The sequence below is a fragment of the Eptatretus burgeri genome, chromosome 13 (assembly GCF_056783735.1).
Source record: "Eptatretus burgeri isolate ZD-2024b chromosome 13, Ebu_testis_v1, whole genome shotgun sequence".
NCBI classification, from domain to species: domain Eukaryota; kingdom Metazoa; phylum Chordata; class Myxini; order Myxiniformes; family Myxinidae; genus Eptatretus; species Eptatretus burgeri.
In genome coordinates, this window is record NC_140973.1 from 18,911,982 (window position 1) to 18,929,121 (window position 17,140).

Here is a 17,140-nt window from a genome sequence, read left to right on the forward strand (position 1 = left end):
TTTTGACTCAACAAAGCCTGGTGTTGGCTTAGTGGTTCGGGTGGCTGGCTTGGGATCCTAGGGTCCAGAGTTTGAGCCTGGTTGATTTCTGAATTAACACCAGGTGGGGTCGACTCAGCCTGTCATCCTTCCAAGGTCGGTGAAATGAGTACCAGTGTACTGGTCCTGGTGTGTGCCCCGGTTAGAATAGGTACACTTTATCCCTGCACGCCGTAAGAGGCAACTTAAGGGTTGGCGTCAAGGGCATCTGGCCATCAAACATTGCATCAAAAAGGGAACCATGATTGTCATGGGGCCCGCAAGGCTAACCCTTGCTTTAGCAGAGAAAAATGGCCTTAAAATGCGTGTGTGTGTGTGTGTGTGTGTGTGTGTGTGTGTGTGTGTGTGTGTGTGTGTGTGTGTTTGTTTCACTTATGGCTCATCCATTTTAATGCAGCCCTCTTTTATTTGCCCGTCCCCCACGCATCGATGGGTTTTGCAATCACTTGTGTGTCTGTCTCTCTGTCTGTCTGGGCCATAATTTTTTTTAACCATTTGAGTTTTCGTCATCAAATTTTCAACAAAGCTTTATTTTGAGAATATGAAAAAGCCAAATTAAGAATTTGGTCCAAAGGTCAAAGGCCAGCATCACATAAAATTGTCAATTTTCATCCAATTGACCTGATATTTTAAGAATTTGCATATTGGGTCATTGAATTGGTTCACAAATCAAAAGCTAGATGCCAATTGTTTTTTTTTTGAGATCCAAAGGTCAAAGGTCAAGGGTGAATTTTAAAAATATCACTTTTCATCCAATTGACTTGAAATTTGAGCAGGGTTTACACATTGAGTAACCGAAGCCTATTGCTTCTGAGGTCAAAAGGTCAAGATTACCGAAAATAGTCAATTTTTTGTATATATATATGTATATTTTTTGGCTGTTTCATCATGTTTAGCATATGGAAGAAGAAGAAGTCTGAATACAAAGCTGATGCAGAAAAGCTTTGCATTTTCAGATGCTTTCTAGTTCCTCCTTTGTTCTTCTAAGTTTCTTCTTTCCTGTTCCGTTCGATTTCAAAGAGAAACTTTTCCTTTCCATATCTTCTCAAAGGGCTGGCAAGATGGCCAAGAGGTACACACACTCTTCTCTTAGCTGTTTAAGAGAATTAACTGTCATCCCAGTGTTTCACAGGCAGGGTGATTTATCGATATTTGTGCCATCCCTCGAATGGACATTAAGCCGAGTGTCCCATCTGCTAGCAATCGTTGGTGGATGTCAAAGATCCCACGGTGTCCTTCGCAGAGAGTAGGTGAGCTATCGCTGGCGCAATTTCCAACTTGTAAATTCCTGCCCTGACTTACTGCTGGGAAGGTAATGGCAAACCACCCAGGATCACCCTTGCCAAACAGCAAAGGACCTACCTTCAGGCAGAACACACAATCAATCGATCTTCTCATGCTCTTTCTCTTTTCACCCACAATTGTTATCTTTTCTTTATCTCTACTCCATTGATGGTGTGTACATCTGGCATGGATGGTGTGCCTCTATTCCTCTTTTTAACTTTCCTTCTTCCACTTCTTTCAAATATCTGCATTCTGTCACTACCTTTGTGTTTCTTCTACTCACACACTCTGTACATCTCTAATTAGGCACTCATCAGTGTCAACCTTCATCGCGCATCACATCTCATTTCGCCGAGGTTTCTGCGATATGTTTTAAGGTTATCAATCCAGTCTGATTCTATGCTGATTCGAAAAACACGTTGGAAGAATGGGAAAAAAGTATAAAATAATATAATCTTCTTTTTGGGCGTAGAGAAAGACAGCTTGATTGGAAAACCGACACAACACGCTTCATGCGCAATGAGTGCAAGTTCGGTGCGCCCACACTCTATGGAAACAAAATGGCTTCAAATTGCAAGTTGTCACTACTCCGAGTACTGTATATAGGGAATCTAGTTGTGAGGGTGCGGAACAATGAGGAAACTGGGAGGGTGTGGAATGGGGGAGGGTGTGGGATGGGGGAGGGTGCAGGACCAGGGTGGGGGGACCTGAGAGGGATTGTGATGAGGGGGTGGGTTGAGGGAGAAGTGTTGAGGGGGTATGTGGAAAGAGGGGACATGGAGTGGAGGGATGCTGACAAGGGGGACACATAGAAGGGGGTGGGGTTGGAAGGACGTGGGCATGTAGGAGATGTGGGGAAGGGTACTGACATGGAGAGGTTTGACATTGTTGAAGGATGTGAAGGGAATTGATCCTCGTGAGCAGACGTCTGAAAACCAGACTTTCCAAGATTCCAAATCTGGATATACGGAGAGTGACATCATTGGAAGGGTGGAAAGAATGATTGTTGAAGGCATAGAGGAAATTGATGCTGTAGGTTTGAGAGGAGAGTCGATGGACAAAGCGTTTATGAGTCAGACAGGTTTGAAAAATATTCCTTGTAAGGAATGGGAAGAAGAAGAAGAGGCATAAATCGTAAGTATGAAGAAGAAGAACACATCGGATGCTCCTGATGGAGAAATAAGGAAACGGAAGAATTGTAAAGTGCTCTTCAAATATTTTAAGGATGAAGCGTTTCATTCAATGAAGATTCAATTTGGAGATATCGAGAAAAGTAGGGGATAAGGAATGAGGGTTTGAATATATTGAGAAAAGGAGAGGATAAGTAAGTCCAGGAAAATTAAGTTTGTGTTTTGGAGTGAAAAAAAATTAAGTTTTATGTAAATTTTTGAAGCAAGGAAGAAGAATAGGGTAAAGTTGAGGATGCTGAAGGGACAATATTTGGGAACAAAGAAGTGGAATGAGGCACGCGGCATCAGGGTAGGGACAGAATTTGCCCGCCAGTGAGCTGAGGACTAGGCCTGAGTTACACATGGACATGGATTTTTATATACAATGTCAAGGCTTGTATAATAGCTAATGGGACAATATAGTACATCACAAGGTACAGTTTACCATGGAAAATTGGATGAAAACAAGCAGCAAGACAGGGATGAGAATATAACAGAAAGGCTTGACAGATCTGGTCCAGAAAACTTGGCTTTGATGACATGGAAGGAGGAACTGCTGATCCAATGTCCCCACATACAGCAGACACAGAACTGGAAGCCCATTGTGTTGATCAATTGTGTTCATCATTAAATGATATGGATTATGCTGAGAGAAATGGGGATGTCGGAGCACCTGATATGTAGGATAAGAATCCTGTACACTAAATAAGAAGCTATTTTAAGAAAGGAGTACGGAGAGAGAGACAGAATGGATTGGAATTGGAAAATGAGACAGATGAGTCAGACAGCTCGGGTGCATAGTGAGAACATGATGAGGAAATGAAACTTGGATGACATAGAGTCTGCAGTCAGGATTTCAGGAAGATGTATCAACAACATGAGATATGCTGATGATACCACTCTGTTGACAGAAAGTAAAGAGGTCTTGAGGAAACTGGTGCAGACAGTGAAGAAGGAAAATGAAAAAGACTGGTCTTTATTTAAACCGAAAAATATTAAAATCTTGTCAACTGAGAAGATCGACATGTTCACATTGGGAGACGATCTTGTGCAACTAGTGCAAGGTTTCATCTTCCTGGGTTCTAAGATTGAAATGAGTGGGGAATGTGGAGAAAACAGCATTGTCAGGATTGAGAAACATCTGGAAAGACAAACATGTGACAAAACAAACCAAGAGGAGGCTGGGGAATGATCTGGTATTTCTCGTTGCAATATATGGATGCGAGTTGTGGACAGTGATAATGAAAGAAAGGATGAAGATTGACTATTTTGAAATATGATGTTGGAGACAAATGTTAAAAATTCCATGGACTGCAAGAAAAACAAAGAAATCAGTGCTTGAAGAAATTAAACCACCATGTTCATAGGATTCTGTGGTATGCCGTCCTCCAACCATCCATCGGGCCCATACTCTGAACAGTGTTGGTGCTGCCAAAGCAGTCTCCTGGGCTTTTGGGCACAATCCTGGATGGGTTGCCACTCCGACGCAGATGAAACCACGATGCTGTCCTGATGAGCCCAAATAAGGGTGAAACCATGGTCGATGACACAGCTTTCCTTTACCTGTGACCTTTAAATCTCGGTGTTAAAAAAGACTTAAGTGGCCCTGCAGAAGCAATCCAAAATTGGAGGTGAAGTGGTGGTGCACATTTTTTGTTGTTATGGAAATTACCCAAAACAAGGCATAAGAGCCACTTTCGGTAAGAGGCCAGTGGAAGGTTAGATAAAGATGAGGATAAAGCAAAACAAATTAAAAGAAAGAACAAAATAACAAAAAATATCCAAGACACAGGAAGTCACAGAAGTTTGTTGAAATGCAATGTAACCTTAAATATGTAAGAAGTAGGAATTGACATTCCTCTTAAAGCTGGGTAGATCGTAGGATAATGGGAAGCATGTTACAGGGAGTGAATTCCAAAGTGAGACAGCAAGAGGAATAAAACTATCTGCATAGCCTTTCATTCTGCACTTTAGATCAGCTATTATACTGTGCATGGGGGTGCAGAGATGGCAAACCGAGTCTTGCATCCATGCACGCGTACAGGAGGAACCAAGTTAGAAAGTCCAGCAGAACATTTTCCATGACAATATCTGTAGAACACCTATGGTGAGAGAGCGGTTGAAGAATTGAACCCATCTCCACATACACGACGTTTAGTGCCATGTCGCTTTCAGATCAGCAGGGCCGTTTCTGGTTTATTGTCACGCCTGACTACAACTGCATCCCCTCATGGTACAACAGGGCAGACACAATGTGTTCATGTGACGGACGACCATTGCTGTTAATAGATCGTGTGGCAATAACTGATATGGGACGCGATTTGTGCCTTGCTGCTTTACGAAGTTATGGGTGTGTATATACACTGGGGTGTGTATATACATACACTGAATACTTATTTATGCAAGACATTTCAGCTTTTTATTTCTAATAAATACTAGACGACCCGTGAACCCGTTTTGGTTCCTGTTGTGACAGCAGTTGATGAAAAAAAAAAAAGACAACATTTTAATATTATTTAGTGGTCAAACTTTAACTTGAAGAAAATTTGAGTATTAACCTCAGGAATCATCATTCAACGAAGCACGCGTCTAAACACAATTTTATTTATTAATGAACATGGAAGTATTAGATCAAAATGGCGATGTTTATTTTATGCTTAAAAATAAATCGTTCTTTGTCTATACTAAATGTTTGAGATTTTAAAATAAATCATTTCAAGAAAAAAAAAATAAGATAGCTCCAGCAAACTATGCTGCTGAGGTTTTTTCATTGATCAAATTCTCCCGAAGAGTACTTGACTGAATCGGGAATTTATTTTTTTTAATTTTTCGTTACCCGATTTGAACGAAACTTGATACTGCACACCGCAGGCGAATGTTGAGTAAGATGGCACTAGAATTGTTGTGCTATCGTGTACCGTTTTGGCTGTATTTTGGGAACGTACAAGATGAGAGTTTTAGTAATACAGTATATAGATGTAAAAATTTCTAAAAACATGTTTTTACTGTCATTATGGGGTGTTTTGTGTAGATCGGTGAAAATTTTTTTTTAATTCAATCTATTTTAAATTCAGGCTGTAACAACAAAATGTGATAAAGTAGAGGGGTGTGAATACTTTCTGACGGCACTGTCAATACATACATGCATATTGTTGCGAATTCGCGCCCGCCGGCATGCTAGCGGCCACGTAACTCGAATCGCGGCACGTCACCCACCGGACGGACAATTCTGTCGTAACCCACTCGGACCAACGCCGGGAGCCAGTCACGGGTGGGCCTTTCGGCCTCACCACGATCGTGCCAATCGCCCCCCCCCCCCCACGTGGGATAGGGTTGTTCGCCAAATTTGACCTACCTAAGTACCCACGCGGAGGGTAGACCGGGCGATCGCACCTCACAGCAGGTTGACTCCGGACACGGGCCACTTAAGCGACCCGTTCCGTACTATCGGGATAACCGAGCGGTGTTATCGTCGGCCTCGACGGTTCCGATTAATTATCGGGCGTATTAAGCCCATTACAAACCCTTTACGTGAAGCAAGATGGAGATTCAATTAAAGAAAAGACGAAGCGAAACGGGAAAAACAGTTCAACATAATGCACATTTATTCCGCGGCACACGGAGAGCACACATATACAATTACAACAATTATGCACAAAAAGCAGATGTAACAAAAGAAACACAACAATGCAGATCTACTACGGACTACGCGAGCACATGGCAACACTTACACAGTTTTACTTTACAGACGGCGCCGACAACACATTTACTCAAAAGCAAAATAAAAGGGCCACCCTCAAAGACAAGGGGACACACGGGGCCTGTGGGCCGCGAGACCGGGTGGATCCTACCCGTGTCTTGTGATGAGCTGCAAATGTGGCGGCGTGGCGGTGCTCCGACTGCGCTCCTTCGCGGGTTTCGTTGGCGCTGCTTGGAGTGGGGTGGGAACGGGGCCCCGTTTTCGCACTATCTCAGCGTGGGGGGAAAAGGGGGGAATTGTTGATGCTCTGGGGAAAGAGGATAGCTGGCTTGCTTGGGTCCCGCGACGAGCGACTCCACTGCGAGCTCGTCGCCGACCGCCGTCTTCCTTGCCTCGGACCCGAGCTATCCGGTCCCCTCCGCAATTCTCCTCAGCCGACTGCAGCAAATCACCTCGACCGCGCTCCAGGCTCCAGGCTTCCTCTCTCTGCAGCTCCCCGACAGACTCCGAACCCCGACAGACTCCGACCTCCGACAGACTGACTCTCCTCCAGACCCGACTTGACTGCCTCGACCTCCAAAATTCGCCCCGCACTCGGCGCTTTATAGTCCGGCAGGAGAACCCATATGCAAATTTCTGGATAAGAACGAGCTCGGGGGTGGAGCCACGCTCGCCCATTGGACGGAGAAAAAGGGGCGTGAGTCTCCCCTGATCCTCGAATTTGCATATATCGATTCTACTCCGATGCGCCTGGAGTCAGGGCCAAACCGCCCCGCGCTTGCTGATTGGACGGATCAGAAGTGGGCGTGTATCATTCCTGATCCGAATTCTCCTCGGAAAGGCCGCACTTTGCACCCGTGGCTCGGCGCGCGTCCCGCACGAGGCCAGGACAGCCTGACGCTCGGTGCCCACAAGCAGTGCGGGAATGGCCGCAGAAGGAGAGGTGAAGGTGGTGGAGGGTTTAAAGTGGTGGTCCATGGCCATGGTGACGTTTGGAATGGCGGTGATGCGATGTTTGCAGGAGCAAGTTGTGAAGGTAAAGGTCGTGGCTGTTGGCGTTGTTGTTGTTGTGAAGCGGCGTTGTGGTTGGTGGTTGTTGTGTGATGGCGGTTGAGACGTGGTTGGTTCAAAATAAAGATAGAACAGAAAAACGGCTATCTTAAAGGGTCGCAGCCCGAATGAATCACATTTATTCCCTCTAAACAACGGGTTTGGGGCTAACTACACATGTACTTACAGAGATATCTCGCCTACGGGACCTGAATGGTGGTTTGTGAATTTCCTCAACCGCAACAATACGAGAAACAGGAACAAAAGAAATAACTTGACCATAAAATTGTTTTTTCTTGACCCTGTTCATTTTACATTGTTACACCAACTAAAGCAATCTTTGTGGCATAAATACAGTGATGAGGATACATTCACATGTCCGTGTACTGCAGGTGCGAATCTTTGTGAACCAGATTTGGCGACCACAGTACGTAAAAATTATGGCTGATAATCTGGACATACAGGCCCTCCGCTTGGCTTGTTTTAACCCCATCCTTGACCCATGGGTCTACATACTTTGTCGTCGGAGGCTCTTGGTGCGTCTCATACGTCCCCTCATCATCTGCCGAGTACCACCATCGACTCCCATGGGGGTGACTCCTTCTGCCCGCATACGCGTTCAGAGGTTGCGGGAGAGGGAAGTCACACCCACGTGGCGAAATTCTGAGGGTCTGCTCACCATGCCTGACATCCCCATCGTTGCTTGTGATCACGAGGTGACCTGCAACAATGAGTTGCCTGGGAGCACTGAACCTTCATTATATCCATGACGTGCATTTGACTGTATGTTGGTGGAGGCCCTACTGTTGAACCAGTAGCTCCTCGATTTCCCCCCCCCCCCCTATATAGTATATCTCTTGTAGAACATTTAACAAAACTGAGTAGTAATTGTGATGTTGTCAACTGCAATATTAGTTTTCATGAAATTTAGAATCTTATTTGCTATTTATGTCACCCAGATGTATAGTCTATAGATTGTTTACAAATACTGTAATGAGAGCAGATCATTTAAAGAAGAATGGTTAATTATTTGATGCACCATGCTGTGTGAATCCTTCCCCATCCTACCCTCCACCCATTCTTACCCCTTCCAACAGTAGTACAAGTCGATAAGCTGTAACTATAAACAAATGGAAAAAGTCTGTCGTCAATGCACTGAGCTGTTTGGAAAATGTCATGTGCCATCAGGATTTGGTTTTCCTGTTTTACGTAAATGTAGGACGTTATGAGTGTACCGTATTGCACTGCTATACCTGGATGATCACCTTAGAGCAAACAAAGGTGTGATGCTTGATTAGTCACATGACTGAAAGTTGCATTATTTACTCTGAGTCCTGTAAACGCTTCATTCTCCTTGGGCACACTTATTTTGAAAGCATGTTCATATAGCCCATTCCAGACTAACTTATTAATGATCCTGTTTTGCCGAGCCATGTCCATCCAACCTATCATTGAGCTTCCCCGTGACTCTTCAGCACTCCTACCACATGCAGTGCTCTTCAAAATCCGTTTCTCTTCCTCCTCCTCTTCACTCTGTTCGAAACGCACGTCTATCTTCTGCTCGTCATCTTTTCTGTGTTACTCTCGCTTCCCTCCATACCAAACGGCATGCCTCCTCCTGCTACTCCTCCTTCACCCGCATTCCCTCTCTTTGGAACAGGCTCCCCAGCAGTATGTTCCTGACATCAACTTGCAACAATTCAAGTCACGAATCAATCATCTCATTTAATTATCACATTCTCCCATCTTTCTTTGCTTTGACACCCAAGGGGTGCCCCTTGGTTTGGGCCTCGACCCTTCCCCCATGGTGTTAATTAAAAAATAACGAGAAAAAGAGCAATCGGAGATTGCAGACCCTTGCCAGAACTTTTGTGTTGTGTATTTTGTGTGCTAGTGTGTTATGTAATTAAGAATATACATAATTAGAACTGCCACCTTATAACTGCTGGCAGTGATGACCGGGTACCAAGACGTCCCGCTGTGATGTAACCCCACTTTGATCGGACACTTGATCCTGATCCATGACGTTTATTATTATTCAATTGAATTTAGAATGGGATTAAAATCAATTCAAATCAAATGGAAGACCAAATAGGTACAGTCCTGCATTGCCGTAATCAGAAGGAAGGCAAACAAGCAAAAAGAAAAGATGAAGTCATCAGGAGGAACCTGGATACGATTCACATTTCAGTTGCTGCTCCTCGAGTGAGCCTTCTTCAAAAAACAAAAGAAAGCATACCAAAAATTAAATAATTCTGGCTGCCAGACCGTGTGTCCGATCACATTGAAATTTAAAACATATATTCCCCATCACTATGAGAGATCATAATTGAGAAGTTTCATGTTGATTGATTAAGCAATTCAAAAGAAAGACTTTTGAAAAGATTTTTGCTCAATCCAATATGGCTGCCAAACCACGTGACATCAATTATTTGTGAATACCCTGGTATCGCCAATGCTTGGGGAACATTTGTGTGACGTTTCCCCTCGATCTGTTCTGCCGTTCTGGAGATGGAGATTTTTGAAGGTTGTTTATTAAAACAATATTGCTGCCGAATCACGTGACTGATGACATCAAATTTTTTTCTGTGGACCATTTATCCCGAGATGACCCTCAAAATTTTTCATACTGATCAGATGTAGTGTTCTACATATGCAATTATGACGTCATAATGATGTCATAAAAATCACAAATTCCTCATGAGGAGTACATACTTTCCATGTGCCAAGTTTCAATTTTTTTAATTGAAGCAGTTTCACAGATATAGAGGTCCAACGTTTTTCAGTTTTCCCAACATGGATGCCACACCACGTGACCTATGATGTCATAATTATCAATATAACATTTCACTTGAGTAGTCACTCCTATGGTAAAAATTTTGTCTCCATTCGACAAGCAGTTGCGGAAAAAAACGCTAAAGTTCTGTGCGGACAAACAAACAAACAAGAAAAAGAGGTGCAGAGCACGATACTTGCAAAATCCACCCCGTGACTTGCTATAAACAAATATATGTTTATAAACATATATTTGTTTCTTGCTATAAACAGAAATCTCCAAATGTTGCTTCAGATACATCAAACTGTCCACTTCCTAAAGATTAAATTGACAATCTTAAAGCTCAGGTCAATCGGATGAAAATGGATTCTTTTTCAGATTGAAATTGATGATTTTAGAAGTGTGACCTTGAGTTGACATGTGACCTTTTGACCTCAAAAATAGTTGGTTTCCAAATTCAGTGATGCAATTGCTGCTTAATTCTCAGGTTAATCATATGAAAATTGAGGATTTTAGAAGTTTGAACTTTTGACCTCAAAAATAGTTGGTTTCCCAATCCAGTGACGCAATATGCAAATCTTGTTGAAATTTCAAGTCAATTTGGTGAAAAATTACGATTTTAGAAATTTGACCTTTGACCTTAAAATCAATAGCCTTCTCAGTTAAGACTAACTCTACAACTTGGTAATGTTTCATGACTATCAGTTTAGAATTGTGACCTATAGGCAATAAACAGACAGACAGAATAACAAGAAGATGTCATACAGAGCACAATACTTGCAAAATCAATAAAACAAATTTGACCTCATAAATAATTGGTGGTTGACCAAATATGCAACTCTTCAAATTTCAGGTCAATTGGATGAAAATTGACAATTTTAGAAATCTGGCATTTGTTGACCTTTTGGTCCATGTTGATCTTAAAAATAATTGACTGGTTGAATTCAGTGACCTGAAATATAAATCATTTTCAAATTTCAAGTCAATCAGATGAAAATTGAGGATTTTAGAAATCTAATCAGAGTTGTTGACCTTTGGCCTATGTTGACCTTTTGACCTCAAAAACAATAAGCGTCTTCCTTATGACAAACTCTACCATGTGGTGAAGTTTCGTGAAGATCCATTTGAGACCTGAAGGTGACAAGCAGATAGACAGACAGACAGAATAGCAAAATCAACGAACCAATATCCTTGAAAAATCCTTAATTTTGCAAGAAACAAACAGCAAACGAACCCAAATGCAAAACCCTGTCATTCAGCGAGGGTAGAAATGCTGCAATTTCAAGGCACGTTGATTGCTTGACTACTGTGGGAACGGTTTCGTCCATCCATCTCAAAATCCTATTCATCTGCAATTGGTCACTGGCTTTGACACCAACACAAATTTTTATTACAGACCCTATATAGCCATCAAAAAGCAACAGACATAAAACAAACAATTTCAAACGGAGCACCTCGCTGCCATTAGATCATTTAAATTGCATCAGACATGACAATAAATGTGTATTGTTGCTCCCAGCTTGTTGCGAATCTGGAAGTCAGGAGCACTCAACATACATAGCCTATAGAACAGTTATATTGGTAAGTATGTGTTTTTAGTTAGGGTCCCTGTCCCTCATTTAATGAGTGAATAAATGTACATGCGCTGTGAGTTATTTTAATAGTTAGGATTTTTACATCACTCACAACAACTATGGCTAGTACATCTCCAACTACAACAACAACGCCATCTTCGCTCTAACAGCGACAACCCTCTGCTCCCGGCATGCTCCGCGCACTCACTGGAATGCGGGCGTGTTCGGGGATGGAATTCCATTCCCAAATATGGTCATGAACTGATTCGCTTGGATGGGCGCTAAGTAAGGGAATGCGTCGTGTTCCACCCACCGAGAGCGGGCCACGCCTGAGCGGACCGCGCCTGAGAGCGATAAAAGGAACGGAGAACAAAGAATCGGGTAGATCTGCTCGAGCGAGAGGAAGAATTCACGCCCATTGAAACCGCATCTCTCGGGTGGATCTGCTCGAGCAAGAGAGGAGGAATTCGCGCCCGTTGAAACCGCATCTCTTGAGGGGTGGATCTGCTCGAGCGAGAGAGGAAGAATTGGCGCCCGTTCAAAACGCATCTCTCGAGGCCGGGCGAAAGGCATCTCGTCACTGGCGTGCTCTGGTTCCCGGGTCATCTCGTCTTGTGGCTGGCGTGGTCTGCGTCTGGCTGCCCTGGTTCCTTCTTGGCCGACTGGTGCTCTGGGAAGGTGCGGATGTTGAGCGGCGCGGCCAGGTAGCCTGCGACTTTCTCGTCCTTCAGCTCGACTTCCTTCTGAGCTGAAGGGATAATAAAGACCATTTTGGGTTCGTTTCTTTGGATGTGCGTCTGTAAGTAGGAATTGTTTAAGAGCTCTTTGCTGCACATACTTGCTTCTCTATTAGTCGTGATAACTCTGCTTCTTGCATGCTCCCCCCTTTCCCCCATTATAAATAAATGCATTTGTTAAATGTATCATTTCGTTGCTGTGTTTCTTCCATTGGCTGAGCATGGCACGTGTTGGTGAATTATAAAGGCTGTTGCCGCTGTAAATGTACATTTGGACAGATGGAACTTTGGCAACCATCCGCTCGGGTTGCGCATGGGTCGGGCACTCTAACGGCTCGACTCGTACGTAGGCCATCGAGGGTGTGAATTCTCGGTAACTCGCCACATGGATCTCGAGGTATTTTGAAGATTGGCAAATAACCCTGTACCATGTGGTTGAATTATTGACGATACACGGTCCGTTAAGGGACCCGTACCCTCGGAGTTTTCCGAAAGGTACGATCTAGATTCCGGGTGTTCGGTAGAGTCGACCCTACTGCTCCACCTAGCAGTCATGCTCACAGTCGATACCCGGCTCCGCAACAAATTGGTGTTCAGGAGCGGGATTCGAACCCCTCTGTCTCCACAAAATTCACGGATTTGGATCAGGGGTGTAGGGAGCGAGCCCCCCACCCCCGTTTTCCCCAAATTACAAGCATTTTAAATTTTCTTCCCAACACGCGACGTGACAAGCCAAGACGAGCTGAGGCAGGTGGGTAGACAGGTAGATGTAGTGTTAAGAGTGTTAGATGAACCCATGGTCCAGGACGCCACCACCATGCAAGTTGACCATCCCCCGCAACCAAACTCAGTCTGTAAGGGGCGCAGGGGCGGCGTATGACACCACCCCCCCCTCCGCCAAACTTCCCTCCCGACCCTTGGCGGATCTGCGCCAGACCGGGGTGAATCGGCTTCGTCAGGGTCGTTTGACATGAGGCAGATGTTGGAGGCGCTGATGCGAAAGATGGATGCGAGCGCGCAAAGTATGGAGTGCAAAATGGATGACATGAGGGGCGCTATGCAGACACAGCGGGGTGAGGTGCAGAGTATGGGGTTGAATCTCCAAGCAGGGCAAGAGGCAATGAGGACAGGGTAAGAGGCATCATGGTGGCATCACGTGGTGGAACGACCGAACCGAGGAGGGGTGCAAATTGTGTCGGGCCTGTGATGGAGACGGGTAAGGTCGAATGGACGAGAGACAATGTCACGGTAATTGATGGGGAGATTGAAACGTGTAGGGTGAGACATGACGGGATGACAGAAAAATTAAAAGAGGTGATTGGAGAAATTAACGGTGATGGAGACGCAGAAAATAAGAGACAAAGGAAGAAACTAATGAACATTAGGGGACGACGGAAAAATTAACAGAGACAGAAACGCAGGAATTAAAAAAATTAAAAGACAACGGAAATGAAAACAGAGACACGGGAATCAGAAGAGGTAGAGGATGAAGTAAATAAAGTAATTGACAAACACACACACACACATATATATATATATATAGTTAGTGGGGGACAATGGGGTTGAGCATGGGAAATGTTTCGTGACCCGGTGTGAGCAGCAGGATAGCATCCTTAAGGAACAGAGAGAGGAAGTACGCTCTCTCGAAGCAGATCGCGACGAGGTGAGTCCGATCGGACTGAAGGAGGTTGGGGGGATGGCTGATGTGAACGGGTATGTGAATTGGCCGACCGTTGGCAACCTGGCTCGCATTTCCCTGATTGGGCGAGAGAGAGAGAGAGAAGAGAGGCATCAGGTCCTCGTGACTCCGCCCACGTACGTGCTGACACGCACACGTGCAATGGTGCTGGGGGAGGATGGTGGGAGGAAGCGAAGACAGGTGTCATTGTAGTTATTGTTGAGGTAAAAATCCTAACTATCAAAATAACTCCGCAGTGCATGAACATCCAATTCCCACGAGACTCGGGATGGGACCCGAACTAGAAACACACACTTACCGATATAACTGAGCTATTGGAGACGGCTGTCTGTCTGTGTGCACAAGGCTTCCAGATTCGTAACAATACTTCTCCAGAGGATTGCATTTATCGTCAAGGATTCTCAATGTACATCGAAGAACTTTCCTATCCTCTTCTGCCTCCTCTTGAGCTGATTCAGTAACTCCTAACGCATCCATATTCACATTCCCATGCAAACTACCAATTACAAGCCATGCAATGCTTCATGGTCTTAAACGCACTCTTAAATATGCCCTCTCCCACGTGTAAAAGTTCCTTTGTTATTTAAACGCTTGTCACTTGTTTTGTTATTGTGCATTTAAGATAAACACTCTTCGGCGATAGACGATTAAGTTTGAACGGTGATCATCGCGCGATTAGCGATTCTACACGCGTTTAACTCTTAAACACGTGTCATAAATTCAGTCTCTCGTATCCGTAGCGGTATCAGGATCATCACCAAAATCGAATCAGTTTGTTCCTTGTCACACACCCGACCCCTCCATCAAATTTCATCCGAATCCATCCACAACTTTTTTGGGATCTCCTCCACACAAACAAATAGACAAATGAAAAATCACTCATAGAGTGAAACTTGGTGAAACGGAACGGCACTCGGTAGAGTACGTACCTCCACCAGGCTGAAAGGTTTACATTTTGTATGCCACTAATAGGTTGGATCTGAATCCGGCCCTTAACCAAACTCGAATCAGCTTGTTCTTATCACCCAACCAACTCATCCACCAAGATTTGTCATAACTCATCCACAACTTTTTGAGATGTCATGCGATACATATTTTTTGGCCTTATCTCTCAATCGTGAAGAATCACTTGAAAAATTCTCAGATTAAGATTCGGATGTTCACCAAAATGGAATATTCGTCGTTGTCACACACCCAACATGCCCACCAAGTTTCATCCAAATTCATCCATAATCTTATGACATTTTTTTTTTGGGCTACCTTGTCGAGGCTCGTATGAGAGCTAACACACAACGCACAGCACCCCTGCCGTACCATCTGTCATCCCTCAGACCGGCAAGCAGCAGCTTCTTCGCTCACTACAGATCTGGGTAAAATCACAAACTGGTCCAACACGTGGAACATTTCTTTCAATCCGGACAAATCTCACACTCTCATGATGTCTCTTCGAAAGGACCGTTCACCCCCCCCCCCCATCCACTTTCTCAACAATCCTCTGGAAGAAGTCCTTTCTTTCAAGCTTCTGGGTCTCAATATCTGCCATGATCTATCCTGGGAAAGCCACATTTCCAACCTGGCCTCCAAAGCCATTCGCCGACTGGGAATCCTCCATCGTGCAAAGTCCTTCCTCGGCCCTCTTGAGCTCCTGACCACTTACAAAGCGTTCATCAGCAGCCTGATGGAGTACTGCTCTCCCCTCTGGGCTGGTGCTCCTGCCTCTCACCTTTCTCGGCTTCACGACGATATGTCCCCCCCCCCCCACCATATTTCCACAGGGCGCTCAAGGTCCCCCAACAACCCCCTCTTGGTAAAACTACCAAAATCACGAGTCACTGCTCACCTTCACTCTTTAATTCCTCTTTTTTCCATCCTTTGGAATAAAATCCCTCACTCTATTCAATCCCATTCTTCCCTCCAGGCCTTCAAAAGAGCTGTTCACCATCACCTCTTATCGTCCCCCATCGAAACCCTAGATCTTTTGTACCCCCGTTAATCCACCCCAAGCCCACCTCCTTCAAATTCCCTGCTTTCCTTCCTGAAAGTCCCTGTAATGTCCATCTTGTATTCCCCGTGTTCCCCGCCCCATCCCTCTCCCTTCCACAGATCTCCTCATGTCTCTGTTCCCCACTGTTTTGTCCTTCCCACTCCCTCCCCTCTTGTATATCGCCATATATCGTTTTTGGCCCTATCTCTCAATGGTGAAGAATCACTTTAAAAATTCTCAGATCCAGATCCGGATTCGGATTTTCACCAAAATTAAGCGTTGCCGTCCTTGGCCGGTCACCTACACACACAAAAAATGTCAGAACGATTGCTTGAAAACTGTGGCCAAAAATCGTGTAACAGACAGACAGACAGACAGACAGACAGACAAACGCTGCAGACAAACATACTTGGTAAAACAAGGACAAATGTGTCCAAGAGCAGCGTTCGAAAGGTTTTGTTGGCTAAAAAGAAAAACACAACAACAACTTCTGATATTTCGTCACGTGCCTTGATTAAGCCAATAGCGAGACCTGTCATAATGTATTCACGAAATATCGTGTATTTACGAAATTACAATACATTATCCAGAATAATCTTTAAATAGTAACGTGAACTTTTCGAAACTTAAAACCAAATGTCCGAATATATTTAAAAGTTCATGATAGACACTCTCAAAAGGCACCGTCTATGTGAGGATGTGTGCAGGTGTTTAGTATTGAAGGAGATCCGGATCCTGTATATAAAGGAGCCGAGTCTCAATATAAAGGTTGAAGAAGAAGAAGAAGAAGAAGAAGAAGAAGAAGAAGAAGAAGAAGAAGAAGAAGAAGAAGAAGAAGAAGAAGAAGAAGAAGAAGAAGAAGAAGAAGAAGAAGAAGAAGAAGAAGAAGAAGAAGAAGAAGAAGAAGAAGAAGAAGAAGAAGAAGAAGAAGAAGAAGAAGAAGAAGAAGAAGAAGAAGAAGAAGAAGAAGAAGAAGAAGAAGAAGAAGAAGAAGAAGAAGAAGAAGAAGAAGAAGAAGAAGAAGAAGAAGAAGAAGAAGAAGAAGAAGAAGAAGAAGAAGAAGAAGAAGAAGAAGAAGAAGAAGAAGAAGAAGAAGAAGAAGAAGAAGAAGAAGAAGAAGAAGAAGAA

At 44.1% G+C, this 17,140-nt stretch overlaps 1 protein-coding gene and 1 long non-coding RNA gene across 2 annotated transcripts in view; one reads left to right on the forward strand and one right to left on the reverse strand.

Moving 5' to 3' along the window:
- The window catches only part of LOC147013981 (prostaglandin E2 receptor EP4 subtype-like), a 30,673-nt gene extending 22,130 nt beyond the window's left edge, over positions 1-8,543 (forward strand). The window contains exon 5 of the mRNA XM_085851471.1: positions 7,635-8,543. Within this exon, the coding sequence (XP_085707597.1) occupies positions 7,635-8,012 (378 nt within the window). The 3' untranslated portion in view covers positions 8,013-8,543. The remainder of the gene's footprint in view (positions 1-7,634) is intronic.
- Positions 6,075-17,140, reverse strand: part of LOC147013982 (uncharacterized) — an 11,756-nt gene continuing 690 nt past the window's right edge. Inside the window, exon 2 of the long non-coding RNA XR_015050598.1 lies at positions 6,075-14,175. This is a non-coding gene — a long non-coding RNA (uncharacterized LOC147013982). The remainder of the gene's footprint in view (positions 14,176-17,140) is intronic.